Source organism: Manis javanica, chromosome 10 (assembly GCF_040802235.1).
Source record: "Manis javanica isolate MJ-LG chromosome 10, MJ_LKY, whole genome shotgun sequence".
In the NCBI taxonomy this organism is placed as follows: domain Eukaryota; kingdom Metazoa; phylum Chordata; class Mammalia; order Pholidota; family Manidae; genus Manis; species Manis javanica.
Genome location: NC_133165.1, coordinates 31,847,164 through 31,874,432, shown reverse-complemented (window position 1 = coordinate 31,874,432; position 27,269 = coordinate 31,847,164). Strand labels below are relative to the sequence as shown.

The window sequence follows — 27,269 nt, the reverse complement described above, 5'->3', positions numbered from 1 at the left end:
TCTTTAGAAGACCTCTGAATGAATTTAAGATTTGGAAAATCTTTACATTTAATTATTTTGTTTATTCATTAAGTATTTAATAAGTGCCTATAATGTGCTATATTATGTGCATAGCAGTGAACAAGAAGGTCAAGGTGCCTAGGCTCACGCAAATTTACGATGTCAGGAAGTGATTAAGTGCTGGGAAGAAAACTAAAGCAGGGTGAAACAATGGGAGCCGATGGGTTTGCCATTTTAGATAAGGTGGCCAGAAGGCCTCTTCAGGGGGTTAAAGTTATGCACAAAGTGCAGCCTTTCCAGATCCTAAATTAGATAGGCTCTGACGGCCCAGCAGTTACTCGTACCGCACTAAGGTTGTCGTAGCGGGGACGCACTGTATGGGGGCAGGGCAGCGTGATGAAGAACAGTGCGGAGACCGGGCCAGGCACGAGGTGAAGGCACGAGGCTTGGACCACGGTGGAGGACAGTGGAGGAGCTGAGAAGCGCTCAGAAGCTAAGGTAATGAGCGAGGGGCTGCCTGCTCGCGGGTTGGGAGGGCAGATGAGGCCATTCCCCAGGCCCCCAAACCACACTGCCGGGTGGTTTCTGACCTTGAACTCGAGAAGCGTTCTAATGCGGCACTCCTAACCATCTGTGACCAAGTCACAGGCTTGGAGTCCCATAAGCCCCAGATACGTCAGTAACAGCCATGAGTCTCTGGGCTGCCTAAACCTTAACGGGCCCGACGAGTCCTTATCAATAAAATGAGAGTATCAGCAGAACCCACTTCACACGCGCAGACGCGTCGTAAATCTGACCAGTGTCTTCAGGGTCAGCGCATCTGCGCAGTCGCAGAGTCCCGCAGGCGCCTGCGTGGGACTCAGTACGCGTGCGCCGGGCTCTCCCCCCCCCCCCCCACACACACACACGACGTGCGCCTGCGCGGAATCGCCGTTACTTTGGCGTCTGAGCCGGGAGGTGTGGAGGGGTACGGGACAGAGAGCGGCGGCGGCGGCGGCGGCGGTCGCACGGCGCGGCGGCCCGAGACCGGGCAGCGGGCCTTCGCCATGCCAGGGATGGTGCTCTTCGGCCGTCGCTGGGCCATCGCCAGCGATGACTTGGTCTTCCCGGGGTTCTTCGAGCTGTTCCTGCGAGTGCTGTGGTGAGAGCGGCGGGCTCTGAGGGCGGCCGGGTCGAGGAGGGAGCGGGGTGCGCCGGACCAGAGCGGGGACAGTGCTGCCAGGTGACGGCGCGCCATGTGGTGCCCACCATCCCCGTGGAAGCGGGTGCTGTCGCTTCCCCAGTTTTTCAGATGGCACGCCGAGGCCCGGAGCGGTGGGCTTGGACCTCCGTGGTGCAGCGCGCGGCACCCACTGCAAGCGGCGCCGAGCACAGGCCCTGAGGCGCCAGCACGTCGGTGCCGCTCTAGAGCCATGGCCTTGGAGTCTCCATGGTGCCAGAGCGGCGCCCTGCGTGGAGCACGGCATCGTGCATCTGCCAAACGTACCGTGGGGAATTATGCCCTCTGGTGCCATTCTTGAGCCGGTTGTGGCCGCATTCCCTGAGAAGCGGACATGCTTGGTATATACGCTCTCGTCATATAAGCGTGGAATCAGTGGGGAGTGGAATTGGTTGTGCCTGAAGTCTGTTCCCAGAGGGTCTGAGCACTGTTATAAAAAAGTAGATTCTTGAGGGGAAGGGAATATATAAACCACGAAATGTTATGAACTGCTTCTCAGTGGTTTCATAGTTTCAGAGCCACGTTTTTCTGAGATAATTACCCATAATTATTTCTAGACACAGAGTCATAGCACAAAACTGACAAAAGCATAAAAAGTTACCTAGTCCACTTCTACGTCTGGGCTTGACTCCTTAATACTGCCTTCTTGCCTAATGGCACTCTGCTCTCTGCTGAAATACCTCTATGATGGGTGGGTCGCCATTACTGAACATTGGTGCTTTCATTGTTCTACCCGGAATTACGAAATAAATTTATGAATCCTTTCAAGTTTATTAGGGTTCACCACAGACCGTCTTTGCATAACCTGCTTCCTGCCCTTGTTTTTATATTACATGCATCGATTAGAATGTGTATCAATTTCTTGTTAATCCACAGAAGTAAAAATTCTGTTAATAATTTAGCAAGCATATCGTTTGCTGGTTTACCACTTGTGTATTTATGAGTCATCATGGGGCTGCTTTCCAGCTGCTAACATTACATGCTTGCTTATGGCTTTAAATGCCCCTCATGTATTAGAGCAGGCATAGAATAAGAACAATTGTGTAACTATAGGAAGTATAAAACCCATTAAAAAAGAAAAAGAAGGTCATACTCTTTAGTTGACTTAGATCTTTTATTAATGAAATTTATATTTCCAAGTGAACCTCACTTTGTTTTGGAAAATTTTAACTCCTTTTATTTCTTTGTGTCAGATTTTACAGAGAAGCTCCTCAGACTCCATTTAGAACCCTCCTTATTTCTCGGCAGGTGGATTGGCATTCTGACTTTGTACCTCATGCACAGAGGGAAGCTGTACTGTGCTGGTGGGGCTCTGCTCAGCAGTTACTTGATCGTTCTCCTTGTTCTCCTGGCAGTCGTTATATGTACGGTGTCAGCCATTGTGTGTGTCAGCATGAAAGGTAAAGGGTAGCCTTTTCCATTTAACACCTATTCTTTATTCATAGCTTTACTGAGATAGGATTTACCTACCAGACAGCTCACCCATTTAAAGTGTACACTTCAGTGATTGTTAGTATATTGTTCAATCATCGCCACAATTTTGGAACATTTTCATCATCCCGAAAAGAAGCCCTGTGCACATTAATGATCATTCCTCATTTCTACCCAATTCCCTCAGACCGAGGCATCCACTAATCTACTTTCTCTGTATAGATTTGCCTGTTCTGAACATCATACAGGTGGAATCAACCACTATGTGGCCCTTTGGTCTGTCTTAAACTCAGTGTATGTTTTCAAGGTTCTTCCATGTTGTAGTGTGTATGGTACTTCATTCCTTTTTATGGCTGAGTAATACTACATTGAGTGGCTAGGCTACGTTTTACTTATCCATTTATCTATTGGTGGGCTTTTGAGTTATTTCCACTTTTTGGCAGTGCTGCTGTGAGCATTTATTTGCATGCATGTTTTTGTGTAGATGTATGTTTTCATTTTTCTTCGATGTGTACCTAGGGGTGGAATTGCCAGATCCCATGGAAACACTATGTTCAACCTTCTGAGGAACTGCCAGACTGTTTTCCAAGCATCTGTACTTTTTTCTTTCCCACCAGCAAGAGTTCCAGTTTCTCCACATCCTCACCAACACTTGCTATTATCTGACTTTTTGATCATAGTCATCCTAGCAGATGCAGAATGGTTTCTTTTTTTTTTTTGCTATCATTAATCCAAAATTACATGAAGAACACTATGTTTACCAGGCTCCCCCCCACCAAGTCCCCCCCTACACACCCCACTACAGTCACTGTCCATCAGTGTAGCAAGATGCTGTATAATCACCACCTGTCTTCTCTGTGTCGTACAGCCGTCCCCGTACCCCCCCCAACACTATACATGCTAATCCAGAATGGTTTCTTATTGTGATTTGCATTTCTTTGATGATTAGTGATATCCAGCATTCTTTCATATGCTTATTGGCCATTTATATATCATTTTTGGAGAAATGTCTACTCTGATCATTTGTTTAACTTTAAATTGGGTTGTTTGTCCTTTTATTAATGAGTTGTGAGAGTTACATCTGTTCTTAATGATAGTTTTTTCCTACATGTTAAGATTTCTGCAGATAGTCACCGAGCTGAAATGTCTCTGAAAATGTTAGAAACCTCCCCCGTTTGGTTGCTCTGGTACAGAGAATGAGGTGAGCGTTCTGTTGACTAATAAAGAAATGTATTAGTAAGTAAAAACTCAACAGTCAAAGGCAGGGCTGTATGGCATACCACTCTCCAGCGTATTTCAGTGTTTTATTATTGTTTAAATCGGGGTGTAGGTGGTGTCCATACAGATTAGATGATGATAAAACTGGAGGAAGTAACTGATAGAATGGTGACAAAATTAAGATCTTGACAGTTGGAACAGTAGACTGAAACTTACAAGTGGTAGTTCACAGAGAGTAACAGACAGTGGCAAGGTGTTTCATCATAAAAGAACTGTAGGGGTTTGGATTGCCAAATGGATTGCGCCCGCTTCCTGTAGTTACAGCACTGTGTTTTACTATGTCTCTGCAAATGTGAATGCAAGGGATCTGGGTCAGAGGAGGCCCCAGTTCTGTGGTCTGTGTTGGTCCCCAAGGCTGGGTTTCATTGGCACTGGGTGCAGAAAGAAAGGAAGGAGCTGAACATGCACAGTGGGGCTCTAGTGCCAGGAAGTTTTTCAATGAAATCAGAATTTCTGAAAAATAATGTATTTGATTGGTGTCATTTCAGATACAGAATCTCTAATTTATTTGCCTTTTCTGTTCAAGTCATATTCTGGTTAGTAAACCAAGTTTACATCTGTGATAGTAAGTTCAGATCTGAAGCAGTAAATGTAAGATTTTTCCCTAAAATGTTTTTCTTTGGGTAGTTTTGGTGGTTTCAGGGCACGTTCACACCACTGTGTTGGATGGACTGTACTCAGGCATCCCCTAGGACTCACACAACACTTCAGCCCCCTGCCCGCTCCCCGCACTCCTGGTCAGAGCTCAGGGAATGTCTGCTGGCTGGCTGGAGTGCTAGGGGGCATTGCCTATCCAGCAGCCCTCTCCAAACGGAACTTGGTTTGATTGAGGATATCCCCCGATCCCTCACATGCAGTGTGCATGTGCCAGAGAAGCTCGCCCTCTGCCCAGGTCAGGAGTGATCCTCGTGTCAGTGATTGGTTCAGGAATAGGCATGTGACCTAACTGGAGCCAGTGACATTGGAGGAATTTGCTGGAAGTTGTGGGGAAGTCCTTCCTTGCTCCTTGAGGAAAGATTCAGAAGCAACATGTGTATTCCTCCTGGAAGGTTCCTGCTGTTGCTCCATTCACAGCCCAGGATGAGCTGACATGCAGAGGAGGGCAGAGCCGTGAGAAGCTGGCCTGGCCCCTCACAGCCCGTCCCTGAGATCACTAGTGGCCCTTCCTGTTTTTAAACCAGTTTGAGTTGTATTTTCTTTTCTGTGACTAGAGATGGCACAGGTGGAAGTGAAAATAGTGTTAGTTTAATTGCCGATTGAAAATCATGTTAGTTTAATTACCAATTTGTTACACATAATTAACATTGCATGCCTTTTTAAAACTAGTATGTAAATTTCAGTGAAAAATACCATGAAGCAAAGAAAAGAAACAAGGCAAATTGGAAAAAATATTAAACACATGAGGCTTCAAGCCAATCTCCTTAAGGGCTTTTGTGATACGTAAGGAAAAGATCAATAGTCAGAAAATTGGGCAAAGATCATGAACAGTAAAATATGTACTATAAATATAATATATAATAAGGGACTTACACATATAAAAAATATTCAGTAAGAATTTTCTTACAGTGAGAAAAATTCACCTGGATAATACACTGAGCTGGTGAGGCTGCATTGAGTCGTTCTGTTGGTGGGAACATAAGATTCGTTGAATGTCGTGGAAGCCTAATTTGGCTGCGTCTGTACCAGTATTTTCACATCTGTTGGTACTTGTAGAAATACTTGTGTGTTGTTTGTGGATATGAAAGATTGGAACAAACTCAGTGCCTGTCAGTAGGCCACTTGTTAGGTAAAGGTAGTTCATTTGAATGATGGTTTACTGTGCCTCTGTTGAAGAGAATGAGAAATGCTTCATGAACAGATGAAGAATGAATTCCAATGTACTGAGGTGCAGGACATGATATGCAGTTTGCTGTTTTTTCTGAAGGGTATAAATTTTACCTGCTTTGTTTACATGCAGACTCTGGGAGGCTGTACAAGTTGCTGGTTTACTTCTAGGAAGGTAACTGAAAGACCAGGTCAGAGGTGGGAGGAGGGCTTAGTATTTACTTTATTCCTACTTAAACTACTTGAACCTTTTGCCCTTTGCATGCCTTCCATGCACAAAATCAATGAGTTGTTTACAAATTGTAAATTTTAGCCATTTTTAAAAATACTTTAACACATTGGTACATTTTAGCCTTGGTATGTGAATGACCCCCATTACCCCTTTGTTTCATGGGTCATCTCAATAGTGAGCCTGCCTTGCTGAGCCGCAGACAGTGTGTGTTTAGCTTTGATTGACAGACTTCTCTAAAAGAAACCCCACAAGTTGTAGAGGGCACATTTGGAACAAATGGAATTCAGTCATGTTTTCCAGAAGCCTGATGCTTAGGTATTTACCTGTCTTTTTTTTTTTTTTTTTGTCACTAGAGTAGCTTAGTTGGGAAGAATCTTGATATGGCTGTAGTTTCTGGTTTTGATTTGAGAATCTGCTGATGAAAGCCTGTTCTTACTGCATAGGTTTAATTGGGGAGGGTCCAGCCTCAGGCCTACCACATTTTGAGAACACCCTCTACACCCAGGGTCTGCCACTCACAGTGTTTGGTTTTGATTGTAAGACATGAGCTTGTGTCTCCTGCTCTGGATATCAGGACCTCATTGCCCGTCTGCCAGAGATGACTGCAGTGGCTCCAGGCGTTGCATCCAGAGGTGATGCGACATAGGCCTTCCTCCTCTTGCTATTGCATAAATGGCTGTGTCTGATGAAGGACAAGCAGGTTACTTCACCGAGACTGTTAAGGGCATTACGTATTGGGCAGGGCCGTTAACTGTGAGTGTCCACATCAGTCAGGTCCACACCAGCAACTCTCCATCTTGAGGAGAAAATAAATACCTAAATAAAATGGGAATGTTTTTAATAGGCAGGCCTAAATACATAAAGGTGATATCTTCAGTATCTTGTTTCCTTTCTGGAACTTAGTCGGAACTCCATTTCCTGCTTCCTTATTCACATGTTTATTTCTTTGGTGCAGTATGTGCGACGGAGTTGCGGGCACGTTCTGTGGGTGGTGTTGAGGTAACCCCTTTTTGAGTCCTACCCTCCAGGAAGCAGTGTGTGCAGGCAGATGCTGCCTCCTGCTTCTAGACGGTCCGCTCTTGTTAGGCAGCAACAAGCTCCAACTACCGCGCTGATTTCTTACATGCCTGCCTCACTGTTCGTGCCCAGAGCTGTTTCAGTTTTCTTACAGTATTTTGTTGGTGCCAAAAAGCAAGCAAGCCTGGTAGTGCATCTGGTAGTTTCAGTGTGACTTGAAGTAAGCTGTTCTAGTGTATGTAATTTTTGGAATTTAAAATCTATTTCCCTACCAAATCATTCTTCAGATCTTAGATTTTTCAGTCCTTGTTTTCGCTTTAGCAAAGTGGCATTTTGCTTGAGTTTGTCTTTATGACAGCTTTTTCCCACAAGGAGAGAGTTGGTTTTACATGAGAATTAAAGTACTCAGGCTTCTGTTGGTACTTGGATTTGTTTAACAAATACCGTAAAAACAGTGTCTAAATGTTAGGCTTCTTCAAGTGTTGCACATCAGAATTGTTTACTTCTGGGGACATTAGTGAGACAGAGAGCCGGGGTCATGCAGGCCTGGGTTGTATTTTAGAAAATAGTAAGCTCTCTGAGCCTCAGTTTACTCATTTGTAAAATGGGATGGTGACTATCTCACAGTCTTCATGAGAATTAAACAAGAATGGGTTGTAGGTGTTATGGATGGTGTCTGGAATGTTACAGGCTTGAATAGATGTCAGAGGTTGTTTTCCTGGCTGTTAGAACTTGGGGAACCCTGTGTCTCCGTTTGTCAGGACAGCTCTCTTTTTTGCCAGTTGTCCCAGCATAATTGTTAATAGCGCCTCCCCTGACCCTCAGAAATACCCTAATTTAGGTAATGACTATGTGGACACCTAGTTAGAACCCGAAGTGTTGTTAAACCCTGGTAAGTCTAGGAAGTGAATCTGAGGCTCTTTGTCATGTTTCCAATCTCTCACCTGGTCGACTTGCTCTCAGACTTAGTCATTGATTACCATTTACAAGTAGAAAGGAGCAGATGGTGGGTGTGCACACAGTACCAGTTTATGCTCTCATAGCTCTATGTTTATAGGAAAGAAGCTTTTCATCTCTGAAGAAGCAAGTAACCAGTTTGACTATTTCTGTATTTCAGGAACCATCTGTAATCCTGGACCACGGAAATCTATGTCTAAGCTGCTTTACATCCGCCTGGCACTCTTCCTGCCAGAGATGGTCTGGGCTTCCCTGGGGGCCATTTGGATATCAGATGGTGTTGAGTGCGACAGGACAGTTGTAAATGGCATCATTGTGACTGTCACTGTCAGGTGAGGTCTTCTGTCTTCTTTTAGTTTCTTAAATGCATTTGAGATGTAAGTAAACAAACCCTTCTGAGTAACTACAGATAGCCCAATGTCATGAAGCCTTCTTAAAATAGTTAGAAATTGAAATTTTTTTGTGTGAATCAAAAAAATTTAAAGACAGCATTTATATATGAGAAGTTAACTCATCTTCCATTATGCACTTAGCAATGTAATTTTCTGCCTTACTGGTTCTCATTTCCCTGCATTCCTTCCCTTCCTTGAAAAGAAGGAAGAAAACCCAAAGACCAAACCAAGGGCAAAAACTAAAGGTGAGATGGAAAGAAATGCAGTGTCAGGAATTCCGGAAGGATCTACCCTAGACTGAGGCTTTTGCATTTTCCAGGCTAAGGATCTAAGGCATCTAGTTACTTCCCCTTGTGGTTTAAACAAGGAAATGGAGGTGCTGCCTTACCTGCTTCTCACCACCAGGGACAGCAGAGCCCCTTCCCAGAGGCTCTTCCCCTGTGCCCCTGCTCAGGAGCCCATGGGCCTTGCATTGTGGACCAAGAGATACTTAAACCCAGGAATGAAAGACCTATTGGAGTGTCCCACAATTCGGCAAAATAATTTTGGTTTTACTGAGAAGAACCCTGAGGCTCTGAGGAGTAAGGGCCAGGGTCGTGGTGAGTGACTATGGAGATCAGGTGCCAACTACTTCCATGCCTAGGTGGCAGCTCTGCCCACCACAGCTTTTCACTTGGTGGTCTCTACTTTTAGGGCTCTTATCTTTGTGGGGCATGGGTTAACCATGGGCTCATCAGGAACCTTCTAGAAGAAACAAATTGCTCACCTCAGCCAGGTCCTTGAAGGTCCGTATCCTGCTTGGTAACTAGAGCCACAGTTGTACAGGTGCAAAACCTGAACCCAAAGGAGGGAGCCTCTGGTGCCTGCGTCAGGATGTAGGACCCACGGTCACCAGGCCTTTTCCTCTCTGTTTGCAGCTGGATTATCATCGCCTCCACTGTGGTCACCATTATCATTGTCTTTGACCCACTGGGGGGGAAAATGGCTCCATATTCCTCTGCTGGTCCCAGTCACCTGGATAGTCATGAGTCGAGCCAGTTCCTTAATGGCCTTAAGACAGCAGCTACAAGTGTGTGGGAAACCCGAATCAAGGTCCTGTGCTGCTGCATCGGGAGAGACGATCATACTCGAGTTGCTTTTTCGAGTACGGCAGAGCTTTTCTCAACCTACTTCTCAGTAAGCCGAAGGGGCCTGCTTTCCTCTCTTTCTCCTCTCAAAATAAATGCTTCTGTTAAGATGAGTACTCTGTGTTTTGAGCCAGTCCACCTGTTCACATGAAATAGCTCTTGAGAATTTGTGGCCTGTGGGTGTGACAGAGTTGGGGAGGTGCTCCCTGAGATGTTACTCAAGGGAGCATTGCCCTGCTTCTGCAGACACTGTCTGGTCTGTGCTTCCAGGTGCTCACACCTGCTCGTTGCACTGTCAGGATTTTTCACTAGTTTCTAAAGAATTGATTGTGGCAAGTGTACATTCCAGGAATGATTTGCCAGTTGTCTTCTTGTATGTCTCCCATCCAGCAGGTACCAGGTGTAGACAGCCTCCTGCACCTGAGGTAGTATCAGATTTCTTACTGCTTTATAGCATGGTGGGAGTGATTGATGATTCTGCTTCTGAAGGAAGTCTGCATATGTTACTGCAATGCAGAAAGGTGTCATCATTCTAGAGCAATTTATTTAGTGATTTGGAAATACTTGTTTTTCTTTCCAGTGTGTGTCCTCTCATATAATGTTCTCTGATGAGTTGTGATTGTGTTCAGCTCTGAGACCGAGTAAGGGGAGGCATTCTCCTGGCATCCTGTACACCTGCTGGTCTCTGTCTCACCTCTCTGTGGTGTCTGACCTGTGCTGTCTGGGGCCAGTCCCACAGCCTGACACCAGGCTGGAGCCACAGCTTCCATGTGGAGGTTACACAGTGTGCCCCTGAATAATTTTAAAGGAGTGCTTCAATCTGGTTTTCAGAGGGTTGGAAGGAGGAGGAAGTGACTCTGGCTGTTCTTTGAGGGTGTCTTAACCTGCATCCTAGGTAGAACTGCTGGCTTAGCAGCCAGGTGTCCAGTACCTGGTCCCTGCTGAGGGGCCAAAGTGCCTAGAGGTGGCCAAGGATTCCTGCCTGCCCCCATCCTTCCTGAAGGAGGAGGGTGAGGCCAGGCTCCAAGACTCACGTGTTTTCCTCATCTGAGGGCCTTTTTGAGGCTTGCTATACCCAGTGAGTCATAGAGCTCAACTGCGGACTCTTGCAGCAAAGCCTTCCTGGCATCTTGAGCAGTGAGACTAAGCGGGCCATTACTACAAAGATGGCAAATTTACCCATTTACTCACCCATTTTACAAAAGATGTGTAGATTAAAGATAGCTAAGCCCACTTAAAGTGAAATTTGAGAATAGAGATAAAAAAATGTTTATGTCCTCTGGTGGATTTGTCTGAGGGCAGGATAGTAGGAGTGTTAAGCTCATGTGCAGAAGGAGTCCTGAGAGGACAGTACTTCTGGGAGCTCCTTCCTCATCTAACTGCATGTGTACACTTAGATACTGAGTTTTCAGGAGCTTGGGCAGGGTTTTATGACGAGCACTGTGGTCTCCCACCCAGGACACAGACCTGGTGCCCAGTGACATCGCGGCAGGCCTCGCCCTTCTCCACCAGCAACAGGACAATGTCGGAAACAACTGGGAGCCTGATGAGGTGATCAGCCACTCCCCGGAGCCCTCCCAGGTGAGCCCATGTTTCTGTTGAGTTGTACAGTTTTGACATGTTTACCTTTTTGTAAGTCAGTAGCAGTTTCAGGAGCCCTTGGCTTGGAGTCTGATCTGTGGCTCCCACGAGTTGTGGTTTGTCACCTGTCAGGTGAGGCATCTCCTCACCACCTGGAGTTGAGGCAGAAGGAGCCTGCTCCTGACCAGTCCACCATCGCTGTTTTTTAAAGCATTCTCTTTAGGAAATAGGCTGTTGGAGTCTACCTATCAAAAATCCCTTCTGGGGGAACCTGGCATGTTCACTTTCTCCTCTGGGCCTGGGGAGCAGGGGCAGTTCAGCTTTGCTTGTTAATAGTCTTCCTGCCACAGATTTTTATAGTTTTGAAAGAAAAAATTGCGCATAGATGTATGTACTTCTCTGCACCTCATTCAAGCACTTAGTTCTTAACTCGTTTGATTGCTGTGGCATGGAAATCTGCTGGCGTCCCTTGCTCATTTCCCCAGGGGTCAGCAGAGTCATTAGGGATGTTTGCAGAAATATGTCCTTGCTACATTTCTGTAAAATGAGGGGTCTGTGTTTAAGGACCAACTTTCCCTGTGGAAGTCCTCTAAGAGGTCTTTTAGGTGAGGAGAGAAAGGGGAGAATTGGGAATTTGTGTGCAGGTTAACGGTCTTAGTGTGCTGACCTCTTCATACCGGTTCCCCTAAACAGAAATTTCTGTCTCTTCTCTTGCAGGAAGCTGGTTTGGATGCAGAACTGGAAAACTGCCACCACTTTATGCAGTTTGCAGCAGCTGCCTATGGGTGGCCTCTCTACATTTATAGAAACCCGCTTACGGGGCTGTGCAAGATTGGTGGTGACTGGTAGGCTGGCCTGGGCTGAGGTCTCCATCTTCCTCTGGGTACCACTACGATAACATCTGTACTTTATTTCCTAAAATAACCATATTTCCCTCCAAAAAAAACCTATTTTGAAATATTTCAAAAACTGCAGGAGCTGCAGTGAGACCTGTCAGATGTCTGGAGTCACCAGCTGTGACTCATTTTCATCGCACGTGCTGTGTCACTGTGTACACAGAGAGTGCCTTGAGCCTTCAGAGGCTCCTTAGCTCTCATTCCTTCAGCTGTACTCCCTAAGAACAAGGGCATTCTTTTATGTAACTGCAGTATAATTACAGAAATCCAGGAAATCAATTATTGATCGTTGGCTGATTTATGACTTGTATTCAGATTTTCCCAGTTGTCCTGGTAGTATCCTTTCTAGCAATTTGTCCTCCCACACAGGATCATGCGTCCCATGTGCTTGTCACATCTCCTTAGTCTCCTGTTTGGAACTGCTCCTTAGTCATTTTCTGTCTCTCATGATACTGAGACTTTGGAAAGGACGATCCAGATGTTTGGTAGAATGGCTGTCCGTTTGCTCTTGTCAGGTGGTCTCTTCATAATTAGGTTCCAGTCACATACTTTTGGCAGGAATGCTCCATGAGGAGCATTGTGTCCATAGTTCATTTTATCAGGAGACACGTGATGCCAGTCTGTCCCATTACTGGTGAGTTTAAGATCTCTCCCTTCTTGGCTGATTTATTTTTTGATTGTATAAAGCATTAACATGACTCAGAGAGCCAAAACTCTAGTAAGAAGTGTGTATAGAAACATACTTAACTTTTAAAGGCCACTGTGTTAGCCAGACTGAGTCCTGAAAGTCATAAACCCTGGCCCTCGCGCTGGCTGGGAGGAGGGACTATGGGGGCTGATACTCCTTGGTAAGTGATTCAAGTCAGTGGTAACACCTTTGCCCCCTTTATAGTTGCAGAAGCAGGACAACAGAATATGATTTGGTCGGTGGTGATCAGCTCGACTGTCACTTCGGCTCCATCCTGCACACGACAGGACTGCACTACAGGGACTTCCTTCACATAAGCTTTCATGACAAGGTGGAGTACAACAGTGGTTCTCAGCTCCTGTGGGGTCCTGGAATCCTTTGACATTCTGATGGAAGTTATAAATTATTGCCTGAAAAAAATGTGCATAGACACACACAGTCACCCCCAAAGTTTGCATATGATTTCAGGGGGTCCCAAGCCCCCTTAGAGCCCACACAGGTTTAATATAAGATGGAGCAAAAGTCTCCATCAGAGATACTGCTCTGTTTTTCACATAAGCCTACCTCGTATTGAAGAATAATGAGTTGCATTCAATACTAATCCTGCAGGGGTTTCTGGATGAAGTACTCCTGTTTCTGGGTCTGAGCTACCCCACGATTGTACAGTGCAGGAGGTCTCGTACTTTGGAGGTGCAGGGACCCTGGGGAGGGTGGCTCTACCTGGCCCCTGCTGTCTGGTTCTGGCGTTGATTGTGGCCCTCCAGGTGGGTCTCGAACACGCTGGAAGCTCAGATCTGCTGGGATAGTTCAGTTCTTGGTTTTGCTGCTGATTGAATCTCCTGGGAAGCTTTTAGACCTACTGAAGCCCAGGCCACACTCTGTGTCGGTTAAGCAGAAACTCTAGCAATGGGACCCCAGCTCAGAAGCCCCCAGGTGATCCTAGTGTGCAGAGGACTTCGGGTCCTCTAGTCCTGCTCTCCAGCCCAGTGGATCCCAAACCTAGAATCACCTGGAGAGTTGACACAGCAATCTGATGCCCAGGTCACATCCCAGTTAAGTCCCAATGTTGGGGATGTGAGCAGGCAGGGTGTTGTCTTCATATCCCTGGGGAGTGTGGTGTGCCTGTGGCCTAGAGCCTTGCACTGCCCTTTCCCTGAGTGGCAGTGGCAGAAAGAACAGAGTTGGAAGAAGGTCATTTTTCAGAGGGTTGGTGACCGTCCTATGAGCTCTTCCAAGGGGCACCACACAGTGTTATCATGATAAAGGTCCTCCCCTCAGGATGCCAGGGAAATGAGCTGGCAGGCTTTTTCTTTCTGGCCCGCTACAAATCTGTAACAGTTCACCACGAACAGCAGCCAGCACCGTATTGCTTCTGTGACACCACCTTATGCAGGCCAGGCGTGGCCTCGATGCACACACCAGCCAGAAGGGGTGGGTCCATTGTGTCCTTTAAGAGGAGGAAACAGACAAAGAGAACTGGAGACCACATGGCAGTAAGGGGGCTGAGCGGGGTCTAATGACACCAGAACCTCTCTGCTTTATCAGGACTCCAGTTCTGAGGCAGAAGCCTGGAATTACTCCTTGACCTGTGGCTGCTTCTAGATGAAAGTGGGGGCTGTCAGGGCCCCAGGTGCTTCCCCCGCCTGCACTTAGAGTTGGGACCTGGCCCTGCCACCGAGGGCGGCAGGGTGGTGGCCGGAGGAGTCTCAGGGAACAGCACCTGGGGTCTTCACCCAGAGCTGCCACAGAACTGGGCATATCCATTGGCTCCCCAGTGATCAGGCTGGGCCTGTGCTGTGCAGCAGAGCAGTAGGCGTGACGGGCTCAGAGAGGCTGTAAAGGAAAACGGGCCCTGGTCCCTATGAATGACACCTACCATTCACAGCACCCAGGTCATCACCCCGAGTTTGGCCGCGAGGAGTGGAAGAGAGGTCAGGTGCTCTTTCCGCGGCCATGGTCGTGAGCTGCAGTAGTCAGAGACTTTCACTGGCTGACCTCTGCCCTTCCTTAGGCCTCACTCCTGCCCCTCTCACCCTCAGGTCTATGAGCTCCCCTTCCTGGTGGCCCTGGATCACAGGAAGGAATCCGTGGTGGTGGCTGTGAGAGGAACCATGTCTCTCCATGTAAGAAGCCTGGCTGGTCATGCCTGGAGTGAGGGGTCTGAGCTGGGGGCCTGCGGTGGAGAGCCCAGCGCTGGCAATGAGGAAGCAAATCAGGGTTGTGAAATTCTTTTGAAAAAACAGATGAGGCCATTTCCTTTCAACAGAAATGTCAGAAACATGGGCTCCCGCAGGCCTGGGCTCCCCCTCCAGGAGCTCCTAGAGGGGTCCCAGCTGATTCCCCTGATGTGCCTGGCCAGGCCCCAACCAGGTGACCCTCCCCTCCAGTTTTCTGCACCCAAAGCCAGAGAGAGCGAGCCACGTGACACTATCAGCAGTCACTCCACTGTTGTTGGTCCTGTTCCGACACAGCGGCCCAGGCGGCCTCCCATGGGGCTTCCTCTGCCTGTTCCTGAGTGGCCACTCTTCTCCAGATGCCTCCAAGAACTGCTACTTAGCTGTCCCAACCCAGGGGTGCCTCTCCTGTGCTTACGCCCTCTGTCTCTGTCCCTGGAGACCTGGGCAGCTTGCCCTCTCTGTCTGTGTTGGACTTTTAGACCCCTCTTGGCCGTTCCTCAGTCTCAGGTCCTGGTTCTTCTCTGCTGACCCAGAAAATGTCATGAAACCCCAGAGCTCACCCTTGACCTGTTCTGCTCTTTCTGACTGGTTCTGTGGGGCAGAGCTAGCAGCTCTGCTGTGGGTCAGGACCCACACCTGCACCTTCTAGGCCCTCTGGGCCCATTTCTAGTTATGCAGTGTCCCCATGGTGCCCACTGGTGGAAGTGTGAGGTCGTTCCTGGCTTTTCTCCTCACATACTGCCTGGCCTGATGCATGGGGGCCCTAACCCCTCTGGCCATCTCCTTCTTGGGCCAGTGAGAGAGTTTCCTACCTCCGTCCCTGTCTGCAGTCTCTTACCTTCTCAGCCTGGCCTGCTGTCCACAGCCCTCTTTCTGGAATGTGGGTCAGGTCTCTCCACTCCTTCCCAGAGGTGTCCTTCTGCTCTTCATACAGAATTCATGTATCCTGCCACAGCTCCGTTGGCACCCTGGCCCCACAGCCCACCCTTCCCTGCCCTCACTGTGCTAGTGGTTCCCACCCCGGCAGTGCATCAGCCACCTTGCAGCTCCACAGAGAGCATCCCTATGGAGCCTCTCCCACAGCAGGTTCTGCAGACACATTGCCTCTGGGGCTCAGCCCGTGACCCCTCAGTGCACTGAGTTGAGTGCCTGTGCACGAGCTTGTGCCTGCTTCCTGCACCCAAGTGCCCTGCCTGGGACCTCCTGCTCCCTCGGTGAGGACGCCTGCCTTTCTCCTCTGCTTCCTGAAATCAAGCTTTTCCTCCAGGCTCTGGCTTAGGTGTACCTCCTCCAGGAAGCCTCCCCTGCCCTGCATTGCTCACCCCCTCACCTCCCTTAGGTTCCAGTGAGCTACTGACAGCACAGGCAGGACCCATGCTTTGTTCAAAACCCTTGCGCAACCACTTTGCAGGCACTTAGAAGATGTGTGTGGTGGAGGAATGCAGGGGGCGTGTCTTAGGTATGTCCTGGTCCCCTCCCCACGTTCAAGCCTGACCAGAGCTGGCTGTGCCAAGGGTCCCTTGGGAGACCGTGTGTCCTTGCTGCCCCTCAGCCAGCATCCAGCCTATCCCAACTGACGGCCTCTTCTCCCTATGCCATTTCCAGGACATCCTTACGGACCTGTCAGCAGAGAGCGAGACCCTCAGCTTAGAGTGTGAGGTGCAGGACTGTTCGGCACACAAGGTAGACGCCCCGGGGTTGTGGCTTGGAACGTTCCATCAAGATGAGAGGGGTCAGAGTTTTTCCAACTCCAAATTTCTTCCATTAATGCATAACTGTAGGACAAATAGCTGCTGCAGCCGGGTGCTGTGCAACATAAGCGCTTCTTATTCTCACAGCACAACTTCTCATGACAACCCTGTGAGGTGGTTTTATTTTTTAAGGGAAAGCAGCAGGTTTGGAACAATCACAGGTGACTTGCCAGAGCCACACCTTTAGTGGAGTGTCAGTGGCATCTGAAACCTGTCAAGCACTCTTCTTCCCCTTAAGTAGCAATCCGTGGAAAAGAAAAGGTTTAGTGCAACCCGGAGCAGAGTCCGATGCAGACTAGCCGCGCCCCGCCCTGACCCAGCCAGCGATGCAGGCCTTTGGCACTTCCTGCGTGTCCCTCCAGACTTCCTCTGGATGCGGTGGTGCTGGTTCCTGTTCCACTCTTACTGTGCTGGGGCCGAAGGCTGGTGCATGAGGAACAGAAAATGGCTTGCCCAGAGCAGAGGTGGTGTGTTCTAGTCTTTTTTTAGTAGTTTTAAACACACAGACCATAATTATCATTTAACCATTTGTAAGTTGGTGGTTTTAAATACATTTAGAATGCTGTGTACCCATCACCACTGTCTATACCCAAAACTTCATTATCCCAGACACAGACTCTGTCCCTCTTAATAACTCCCTGGCCCCTGGTGACCACCATCCTATTGTTTCTGTGAAGTTGCTTATTCTATGGACCTCACAGAAGTGGAATTACACAGTGTCTGTCCTTAGTGGCTTGTTTCACTCAGCATGACGTCTTCAGGATTCATGATGTTGTAGCAGGTGACATGTCCTTTTTATAGCAAGTGGTGTTCCACTGCCTGAGTAACCACCTTTGGTTTATACATCCATCCATTGATGGACATGTGGGTCACGTCATTTTGGCCATTGTGATTCATGCTACTGTGAATGCAGACAACTGTCTGAGTTCTGCTTTTGAATCTTTCAGGGCTGATACCCACAGGTGGGATTGCTGAGTCTGATGGTTACCTTCTGTTTTCCTTTTTGAGGAGCCACCACTGCTGTTTTCCAGCACAGCTGAGCCATTTTCTTCATTTTCACCTTCCACCCACACCATGAGGTCTCCCATTTCTCTACACCATCAACACTTTGTGTTTTTTAATTACAGCCACCCTAGTGAGTGTGAAGTAGGATCTCCCCATGGTTTTGATTTGCATCTCCTGATGACTAATGAGGTTGCAGAGCAACATTTGAACTTGTGAGGGAAAGCGAGTGACTCCCTCCCTCCCCAGGGTCCCAGCAGCTGCTCTGGGGAGATGCATCCGGTGGAGGGCAGTGGGCTTGCTGTTGTTACACACTGGGTGTTTTCTTTTTAACCAGTAATCATTTTTAATTAAAATATTTCTTACCGCCAGTGTAGCTGCCGGTGATGGTAGAACCATAGTGTCCTGCCTGGACAGTTCTCAGGAAGGAGCTGAAGGGAGGATTTTGATCGGCCTCCTGTCAGCAGCCTGACAGGCCCAAGAATGGGAATGTTTCTCCTTTGACCCTTAGCTGTCTTTTTGCACCTCAATTCACAGAAGAGTCCAGTCTATTATTGGGCATGTGTGAAGAAAAAAATTTTTAATAGTATAGAGACACATCAACTGGCCAACCACAAAGTACCTTGAGGCTGGCAGGCCTGGTTGTGGTGCTCCAGAGATTTGCCACAGGTAACGGTTCTGAGTGGCCTTAGGCTGGGACACCTCAGGCTGGGAAGACAGCTGCTCGAGGCATCAAGGCGTGAACTGGTTTCTGCTCTTGGCTTCGGCTGTGCCTGGTTTCTGCTCTGACACTGTCCACAGTAACTGGGATTCAAAGCCCTGTGGCTGAAAATGGTTTTGCCATGTAACCCATGCCAGGGAGGCTCACAACCAGCACTGGTTGTAGTCATAGTCCAAGTTCTGTTTGGCTCTGCCCATATGGGGCACGTTGTAGGTGCTTAATAAATGCTGAAGGAAGTTAACTGCACTGCAGAGTTGCAGAGCAGTAAAGGGAATCTGGTGGTCTGTCAGGAAGTGCTCAGATAACACACACAGTGTTCAACCCCTGAAGCCACCTTTCAGCAACTCTTACATGAGGCCAGGCTCAGCATTCTACTCACAGAACGATGGCTCTGTGGAACAGGAACTTGCAGTAGCTTTAGACGTGATCAGAACAGCCTCCCGTCTTACACAGTTCCTCCTCTCGCCAGAAAAGGTGCTCAAGGACAGGGCCAGGCCTGCCTTACATGGTCATTGGAGGAAGCACTCCAGAAACGATTTGATCAGCAGGGGTGTTTCTCCTCTGCTGGAACTGCTTAATTTTCAAGAAGCCTGTTTCACAGGACAGCTGTATTTGTTAGGAAATTTTACATTTTATTTATTTTTTGAAATTAAACCAAAATGTGACCTTCCTAGAACTCACTTCTGATGGTTGTAGTTTTGCCTTGGCAGGAACAGTGAATGTTAGTATCACTGATTCAGGACTTTATGTTTCAGCATCATTTTTAAAGATCAGTCATTTATAATCTAAACCAGACCCAACTAAGGGGTTTGGCTGAAGTAAATTTTGGTATGTCCATGCAGCAAAATACTGTGTAGTTACAGAAAAAGCCATAGAAATATCTGTTGACGTGAAAACATGTTCCTCATGTCACCCATTCATTTGTGGAAGTAGTAACTGCACACCTTGGTGCTGAGCTCTCCACAGGTGCCAGGAGTACACAGTGCGCAGCAGATGAGGCCACTGGTCCGAGGGGCTTGTCTCCTATTGGGACGGAGTCACAAATAAGTGTACACAGTGTAATCCTGTCATCTGTTGTGATAAAATGTATGATCAATAGCCCCTTCCTTTGCATTTTTAGGGGATTTCTCAAGCCGCCAGATACATTTACCAACGACTCATCAACGATGGGATTTTGAGCCAAGCATTCAGCATTGCTCCTGTGAGATTTTAGTTTTTATTTTCTTTAATTTTCTCTGTCATCAGCTGTTTGGGTGTTTTAACCTTTACTCCTTCTGCATTTGTCTCCTAGGAATACCGGCTTGTCATTGTGGGGCACAGCCTGGGGGCAGGCGCTGCAGCCCTGCTGGCTATCATGCTCAGAAACTCTTACCCACAAGTCAGGTGTTACGCCTTCTCCCCACCCAGGGGGCTGCTGAGGTATGCCTATTTTCACATGGGTAACAGTGTGCTATGTATAAGTCATATGGTCGAGACTGGCCTTTTATTTGTAATTATAATTTCTCATCCTCAGGAGAAGTTTGTCTCAAAGCACTATTTGGTTTTTCATAGGTCTGGCTATATATAGCTTTGATTTCCTATGAGATAATGCTGATTCATTTTTTTAAAGTGAGGTATAATTGGCATAGATCATTAGTTTCAGGTGTACAAGATTCAGTATTTGTGTATACTGCAATCACCACAGTAAGTCTAGTCACCATAGTTATGAGAATTTGTAATGAGAACTTTTAAAATTTACTCTTACATGGTATTAACCAAAATCACCACACTGTTCATTACATCCCCATGACTTATTTTATAATTGGAAGTTTTTACCTTTTGACCCATTTCACCAACCCCAAACCTCCACCTCTGACAATCACCAGTCTGTTCAGTGTATCTGTGAAGTTGGTTTTTGGTTTTTGTTATTTTTTAGATTCCACATGAGATCATACCATATTTGCCTTTCTGTCCAACTCATTTCACTTAACATGATGCCTTCAAGGTCCATCCATGTTGTCACAAAAGATGTATATATCTGCACATTTTCTTTATCCATTTGTCTGCTGGTGGACACAGATCATTTCCATGTCTCAGCTCATGTAGTTAATGCTGCAGGCAACATGGGAGTGCAGTTATCTTTTCACGTTAGTGTTTTCCTCAAAAAAAATACCTATTAAATGGAATTGCTAGATCATGTGGTATTTCCATTTTTAATTTTTTGAGAAACTTCCATACCGTTTTCCAGTGGCTGCATCAGTTTACATTCTCACCAGTAGTGCAAAAGGGTGCCCATTCTCCATAGCCTCACCAACACGTTTTCTTTCTGCTAATAGCCATTCTAACAGGTGTGAGGTGGTTTGTCATTGTGGTTTGGGTTTGCATTTCCAATGATTAGCAATGTGGAGCGTCCTTTCATGTCTGTTGACATTTGTATGTCTTCTTTGAGAAAATATTAAAGTCCTCTGCCATTTTTTAACTGGATTTTTTTGTGCTATTGAATTGTATATATTTTTTATATATTTTAGATATTAACCCCTTTATCAGATATAAGATTTGCAAATATTTTCTTCCATTCAGTAGATGGCCTTCTCATTTTGTTGGTTTCTTTTGTTGTGCTGAAGCTTTTTAGTTGAATTTGTCCCATTTATTAATTTTCACATTTGTTGCCTTTACTTTTGGTGTTAAATCCAAAAAATCATCACCAAGACCAGTGTCTTAATCCCTTTTTCTTCTAGTTTTATGGTTTCAGGTCTTAAATTTAAGTCTTTCATCTATTTTGGTTTTGTGTGTGATGAGAGAGTGGTTCAGTTTCATTCCTTTGAATGTAGCTGTCCAATTTTCCCAACACCACTTATTAAAGAGACCATCTTTTCTCCATTGTATATTCTCGCCTCCTTTGTCATAGATTAATTGCCCATATAGGCAGGGGTTCATTTCTGGGCTATTCTGTTCCACTGGTCTGTGGGTCATTTTTTGTGTCAGTACCATACTGTTTAATATTAAACTACAGCTTTGTAGTGTAGTTTGACATGAGGGAGATGCCTCCAGCTTTGTTCTTTCTCCAGACTGACTTGGCTATTTGAGGTCTTTTGTGGTTCCATGCAAATTTTAGGATTGCTCTATTTCTGTGAGAAATGCTTTAAGAATGTTGGCAGGGATTGCACTCATCTGCTGACTGGTTGGGGTAGTATGGCCATTTTAACTATTAATTCTTGTAATCCATAAGCATGGAATATTGGTCTCCTTTTTAATATATCTTACTTAAATTTGTTAGATTCCTTAATCTACAAAATCCTAGTCATTGTCATTCACATATTCCCTATGCTCTCTCTCATTTTTGGGGGCTCCAATTAGACGTGTATTAAACCTGCTTTCTCTGACCTCCTTTGTATCTTGTGGGTTTCTGTGTGCTACGTTCTGGGTGTTTTCTTCACAGCTGTTTTCTAGTTCGTTGATTCTCCTTCAGCTGCTTATTATGGTCTGTTAAAACTATTGTTTTATTATGGAATTTCCATACCAAATAAAAAATTCAAAAATAGTATAGTATAATGAACCCCCATTTAATCAGCTTCAATAACTTATTAACATGACTGATTTCATTTCATAGGCCCACCCTACTTCCCACAGAGCCCCATAACTGGATTAGTCTGAAGTAAATCTGAGACGTACCATTTCATCTGTAAACACCCTAATATATTTCTCAAAGGCACTCAATTAGTAATTCCTTGATTACATTCTCCCTCCCAATTATCTCATAAATGTTTTACAGATGATTAAATTCCAAGCAAGTTTCTCACATTGAATATGATTGTCTTGTAACTCTTTTAATATATAGATTTTCTCTTCCCTTCTTTATTTTTGATACCAGCTAATTTGTTCTGGAGAATCCATATTTTGAATTTCCCCTATTGTATACAAGTGTCATTCAACATGTTCCTCTGTTCCACTGGCTCTTTGTATGTCCTATAAAATGGTAATTATATCTAGAGAGTTGATCAGATTCCGGGTAGATTTGTTACAGTAACATAGTGGTAATGGTATAAATTTCCTGTTGGATCACATTGGGAGGCACACATCTGCTTGTTTCTCCCTGTGATGTGAGCAGCTAGTGATCAATATATAGATATTAGAGGTTGTAAGAATGTTGACATTTTATTTCTGCCATTCCTCCTACATTTACTAGCCAAAAATTATCCAAGAATTTTGTGAGTACTTGGTTGCTCTGAGGTGTAGTTCACACAAGAAAAGCAGGAAAGATGCATAAATGCTTGAATCTTTCCCTTTATCTAGCAGCGCTCAGAGTAACCAGTTTGTGGTCTGGTAGTCTCTAGAGGTGTTCGTTCTTTTGATCTGTATTTCAGCGCACTGCAGTTGTGATTTGGGTGTCCACACTGCCCGCACCTTGGCCAGCAGAGTCCCTTCAAACTAGGGCTCTCGTCCTTTTCATCCTGACACATACTCTGTTGGCTAAGTTTGCTGCTCTCTGGCACCATACAGTATTCTCACACTTTTTGCCCTGGTCCATATCTGGAATCAACCTTTCCTCCTGGGAGTATTGGTTTCTTTGAGTGGGAAATGATATTGAGACTGTGAGCTGGGTTCCTAGGGTGCTCACTACCACAGGGTTATATTCCTGCTAGGGGGGTGCTGCTGTTTTTAATAACTTGGAGTAATTCTTCTGTTTGGTTAATACATTATTAGATTCATTTGTTGTATTTGGCTTTTTGGTTTTAGGGATTGCTTGTTACTTTAATTATTTTATAGTTATATAAAAATGACACCATTCCAAAGACAACTAAAAGCGAGGTACAAGCAGAGAAATCATTCTATCCTTGTTTCCTCAACAGTGTCCTTTCTCACCCCAGTGGTAGCCATTTTTTTTTTCGTTATTCTCATACATAGGTAAGTACGTAAAAGCGGGTTGTATGTGTTCATTCCTCCCCTCCTTAGATGAAAGGCAGCACACTGGACATGCTGCTCTGCTTCTTGTGTTTATCAGAATAGCGTATCCTGAGGTGTCACCCACAAGGTCACAGATAACCTCAGTCCCTTAAAGCTGCAGAGGTCTCGGCTCTGCCGTAGTTGGTGAAGGTGAACACAGCTTCTGCTCTCACACATAGGAGGAGCCGCCAGTGCGTTCTGGTTAGGTTCCAGGGTGGAGGGGAGCCAGCTGCTGGGTCAGAGGATGCAGAGATGTGCTCCACCTGCTGTCTCACTCTGGTTTGAAGTTTTAGCTGTTGATCATCTCTTTTGGTCTGTGGTCTAGCTTTCCTAGCATCTACCCAGTGAGCTGCTCTAACTATACTTTGTTTTCTCTTCCCCTTTAGAATATAGAAAACAGAGTTGAAGTCTATGAAAACTGACCTCTTCACTGACCTTGAGCCCTTCCGTGGGCAATAGCCATAAAACTTTACACTAGTTTTTCTTCAATTTCAGCAAATCCCTTCACGAATACTCTAAGAACTTCATTGTGTCACTCGTCCTGGGCAAGGATGTGATTCCCAGGTGAGTCTGCTGGATGTCTCATCTGGGGTCACGGTAGCTGAAAAGACTGAGCCACAACCTCATCTTTTGCTAAAAACAGGTTAAGTGTGACCAACCTAGAAGATTTAAAGAGGAGAATCCTGCGAGTGATTGCTCACTGTAACAAGCCCAAGGTAGGTGGGGCTCCTGGGTAAGAGAGGCACAGGGGTTTGGGCCTCCCCACCAGGCTGCGTGTGGCACTGCACCCCTTAGCCCAGCACACTTGATCACGTTGCTCCGAGTTCTTCCCGCCATCCTCTATACAGACCTTTGTCTTGTGTCCTAGAGATGACACCCAAGGAAGCAAATGACTAAATCAAGCCCATGAAATGCCACCACTAGAAAGTGTGTTAACAGAACCATCTGCGTTCTGGCCAAGTGACTGCTTCCTGTCAGAGTTCTCAGCTCTGTGTTGGGACCAACAGTATTCTGATGTCTCTGTTCCCAAAGCTTAGAAATAAGGCTACCAGATAAAGAGTTTTAGAGGTACTGGTGTATCTACCCTATGGAACATTACACAGTCACTTAAGTTTGTTTTTTTAAAGCTTAAAAATTCTTAGAAATAAAATTCAAGAAGGGGAAGGTGCCAAGATACATATATATAAATGTTGACCAAAAACATACAAAATGTTTTTAATTTAGATAACAGTAGAGATAATCTTTCATTTTTAACCTTGGTTTTGTTTTTGTTGCTCATCAGAAAAAAAACTAAAAATTTAAAATAAACTTTCTCCTTATTGACCACAACCCCCACCCCTCAATTTTTTAAAAAACTCATGTCTTTTAAGGGAAGAGTAAAACTGATTGGCAGAACTGTCTAAAAAGAATTAAGGGTCAATTTTCCTTTAAAATCTACATGATTTCATTTTAAAATACTGCTTCAGCTGTGACAGCTTCTTTAGCCCAAGTGACACATCTACTGGGCCACTGACCTCACTCCCAAAGGCCCATGATTTAAAAAACAAAACAGCCAGGCATTTTTCTGAGCAGCAGCTCTGGGCGAGGCCGCCTCTGTGGTGAAAGCCTCACCACGAAGCCATCATGACACCTTCCTGGGTCACCCTCAGTACAAGATCTTGCTGCACGGGTGCTGGTATGAGCTGTTCGGAGGGAACCCTGACAACTTTCCAACTGAACTGGAAGGGGGCAACCAGGGAGACCTGACACAGCCCCTCCTTGCGGAGCAGAGCCTGCTGGCGCACGGGTCCCTGGCCTACAGCTTCTCCAGCGACTCCCCGCTGGAGTCCCCTACCAAGTACCCCCCGCTCTACCCTCCAGGCAGGATCATCCACCTGCAAGAGGAGGGCCCTTCAGGGAGGTGAGTGTGGCTGGGTGGGGGGTGGGGAGCTGACGCAGCTCGGTCCTCTCTCCACCTGTGGAGGGACATGCAGAGGCTCCGCTCACAGCCAAGCTTTGCTGTCTCCCTTGTACAGGTTTTGCCACTGCTCTGCTACTCAGTACAGTGCCAAGTGGTCACATGAGTCAGAGTTCAGCAAAATACTCATTGGCCCCAAGATGCTAACGGACCACATGCCTGACATCCTGATGAGAGCCTTGGACAGTGTGGTGTCTGACAGGGCTGCGTGCACCTCCTGTCCAGCTCGAGGCTCTGCTATGGATGCGGTGTGACCAGGGCTACTGGATGCCACTCCAGGACAATGGACTTGCACTGCTGCTCTTCAGCTGAGTGTCTGCGCCTCCCAGATGCCTGAACCTTGGGTGACACTCTCAGCACGAGCAGTATCAGGAGAGCACGGGGTGCTGGGGCAGAATGGGCACGTGGGAAGCTTCAGGAAGCCCCTTCTTGTTGGCCTGCTGCTTCCACCCCAGGAGAGGGTGGGAACCCAAAGGGCCAGGTTTAAGGCCCTAGTGGATCTGTAGACTCCCACCCTTCAGGACACCTTTTCAGAGACAGCGTCTTCTCTTTACCACTGTTTTAAAGTCTGAACTTGGCAGACTGGTGTGTGTACTTTGCAACTGGATTCTCCTGGTAACATGATCACACTACTGTTGTGAGGGCATAGACTGGGCTTTTCTCCCTGGTGGCGTATGGGACAGCCCTGAGCTCTGATTAGGAATCAAGACAAAAGCAGGGTGGGGAATGAGTGGAGACTCTGCTCCTGGTCACCTCCAGCCCCAGCACTCCGCTCCTTGTTTCCATGGCCCAGCTGTCTCATCACCAGCAGCCAGTTAATGAATGCTCATGGAAATTCTGGCTCATGGCAGTCAGCCAGTAGATTCAAAGAAAGTAAAACAGACACCTCATTAGTATCTATGCAGTGACATGCTTTTCTACTGGATGTTTCCAGGAAGGTCTATTTTACTGGGTGATTTAGAGTGATCATGTTTTAAACTTTTTTCCTGTCTCCTGCAAACAACAAAATAAAGTCTTTCATTTTCTTAGAGCTTTGGCTAAAGACTGAGAATTGCACAGGTATCTGATTTCACACCACCACCACCACAAGCCATAAAATGACAGTAAAGGGATTTCTGTAAAAAGCATAAACCCACCAGGATGGGTGTTAAAGGACAGACTAGCACAGTCAGATGGCTGGAAGTAAAGGAACCTTCCCTAAGCACAGTGGGGAATAACCCTGTCCACACACAGATTTCCTGTGCAGATACAAGAGTGATGCCAGTGACAGGCCCAGCCCGGTGAGGCAGGTTACCTGCAAGCTGGAAGCCACCGGGCTCTCCCTTCAGGGGGTGCTAGACAGCAGCCCAGCTGAGGGCCTGGGAACTGCATTCCTAAATTCCCACTCAGCCTGGGGCCTTCCCGAATCTCACCACTTGACACTGCCCTCAGGGCCTCCCAGGCAGCTGTGGCAGCCACCCACCTTAGTTTGAAAACCTTGAAAGGACCATTTTTAAAATTTGAACTGAAATACCATAGTGATCTCCAATTGCTTCAAGTTCCATTTCCAAACTGCTGTACATTCCTAGCAGCAGGAAGGTAAGCAAGCTCACTTTGAACAATACCTTGGCTGACCCACCTTTGTGCCTTCAACATTCAGCATGAGCCATGAATCACCAGACACCAGAGGAACAAGGACCAAAGGAAGCAGGAGATTGAAACAAGCCCAGCTGCAGTGTGGGTAAATGCTCCAACCACACCAGAGCTGGGAAGCTGAGCAGCAGTGTTCATAGGGAATAAAAGGCACAGCTGACTAGAGCATGAGAGGAAAAAGAGCAGCTGGAAACAGAAAAAAAGTGAGCTTTCAGCTGGGAAGAGCCCACCAAGCACACAGCATGAGAGATGAAGATAAACCCAGGGCACAGACGTCAGGAAAATTCCCGTAAGACTTGGAAATAAAAGCACATCCCATCCCACACAGCAGAAATGACCCAGAAAACACCGTGGGAGACCTGCCTTTGACAATCTCAGGAAGCCGTTTCCAGCCTGCAATTTCAAACCAAGCTAAGAGATATCCATGTAGAATGAAGTTACTTTCAAAGATGTAATGGCTCAGG

At 46.5% G+C, this 27,269-nt stretch overlaps 1 protein-coding gene across 3 annotated transcripts; it reads left to right on the top strand.

Annotated features, from left to right (window-relative positions):
• The first annotated feature begins 924 nt into the window (after window positions 1-924).
• DAGLB (diacylglycerol lipase beta) lies at window positions 925-26,203 on the top strand. 3 transcript variants are annotated; one of them, XM_017677064.3, is made up of 15 exons: window positions 925-1,141; window positions 2,468-2,619; window positions 8,119-8,290; window positions 9,268-9,526; window positions 10,936-11,058; window positions 11,776-11,903; window positions 12,847-12,973; window positions 14,682-14,765; window positions 16,425-16,502; window positions 19,414-19,494; window positions 19,585-19,712; window positions 23,712-23,780; window positions 23,860-23,932; window positions 24,866-25,116; window positions 25,232-26,203. In XM_017677064.3, exons 1-15 carry the CDS (start codon window positions 1,047-1,049, stop codon window positions 25,425-25,427), a joined length of 2,016 nt encoding a protein of 671 aa, XP_017532553.1. In that variant the 5' UTR covers window positions 925-1,046; the 3' UTR covers window positions 25,428-26,203. The 3 variants fall into 3 exon arrangements, with proteins under 3 accessions (XP_017532553.1, XP_017532554.1, XP_017532555.1); XM_017677066.3 differs by lacking the exon at window positions 925-1,141 and adding an exon at window positions 3,767-3,851; XM_017677065.3 differs by lacking the exon at window positions 2,468-2,619 and having other exon boundaries at window positions 930-1,141.
• The last annotated feature ends 1,066 nt before the right edge of the window (window positions 26,204-27,269 follow it).

Excerpts from the sequence above, each read along its gene's own strand:
- DAGLB (XM_017677064.3), top strand. The coding sequence starts at position 1,047 with ATGCCAGGGATGGTGCTCTTCGGCCGTCGCTGGGCCATCGCCAGCGAT. Across the intron at positions 14,766-16,424 it reads GAGGAACCATGTCTCTCCAT|GACATCCTTACGGACCTGTC; the intron begins GTAAGAAGCCTG and ends TGCCATTTCCAG. Across the intron at positions 19,495-19,584 it reads AAGCATTCAGCATTGCTCCT|GAATACCGGCTTGTCATTGT; the intron begins GTGAGATTTTAG and ends TTTGTCTCCTAG.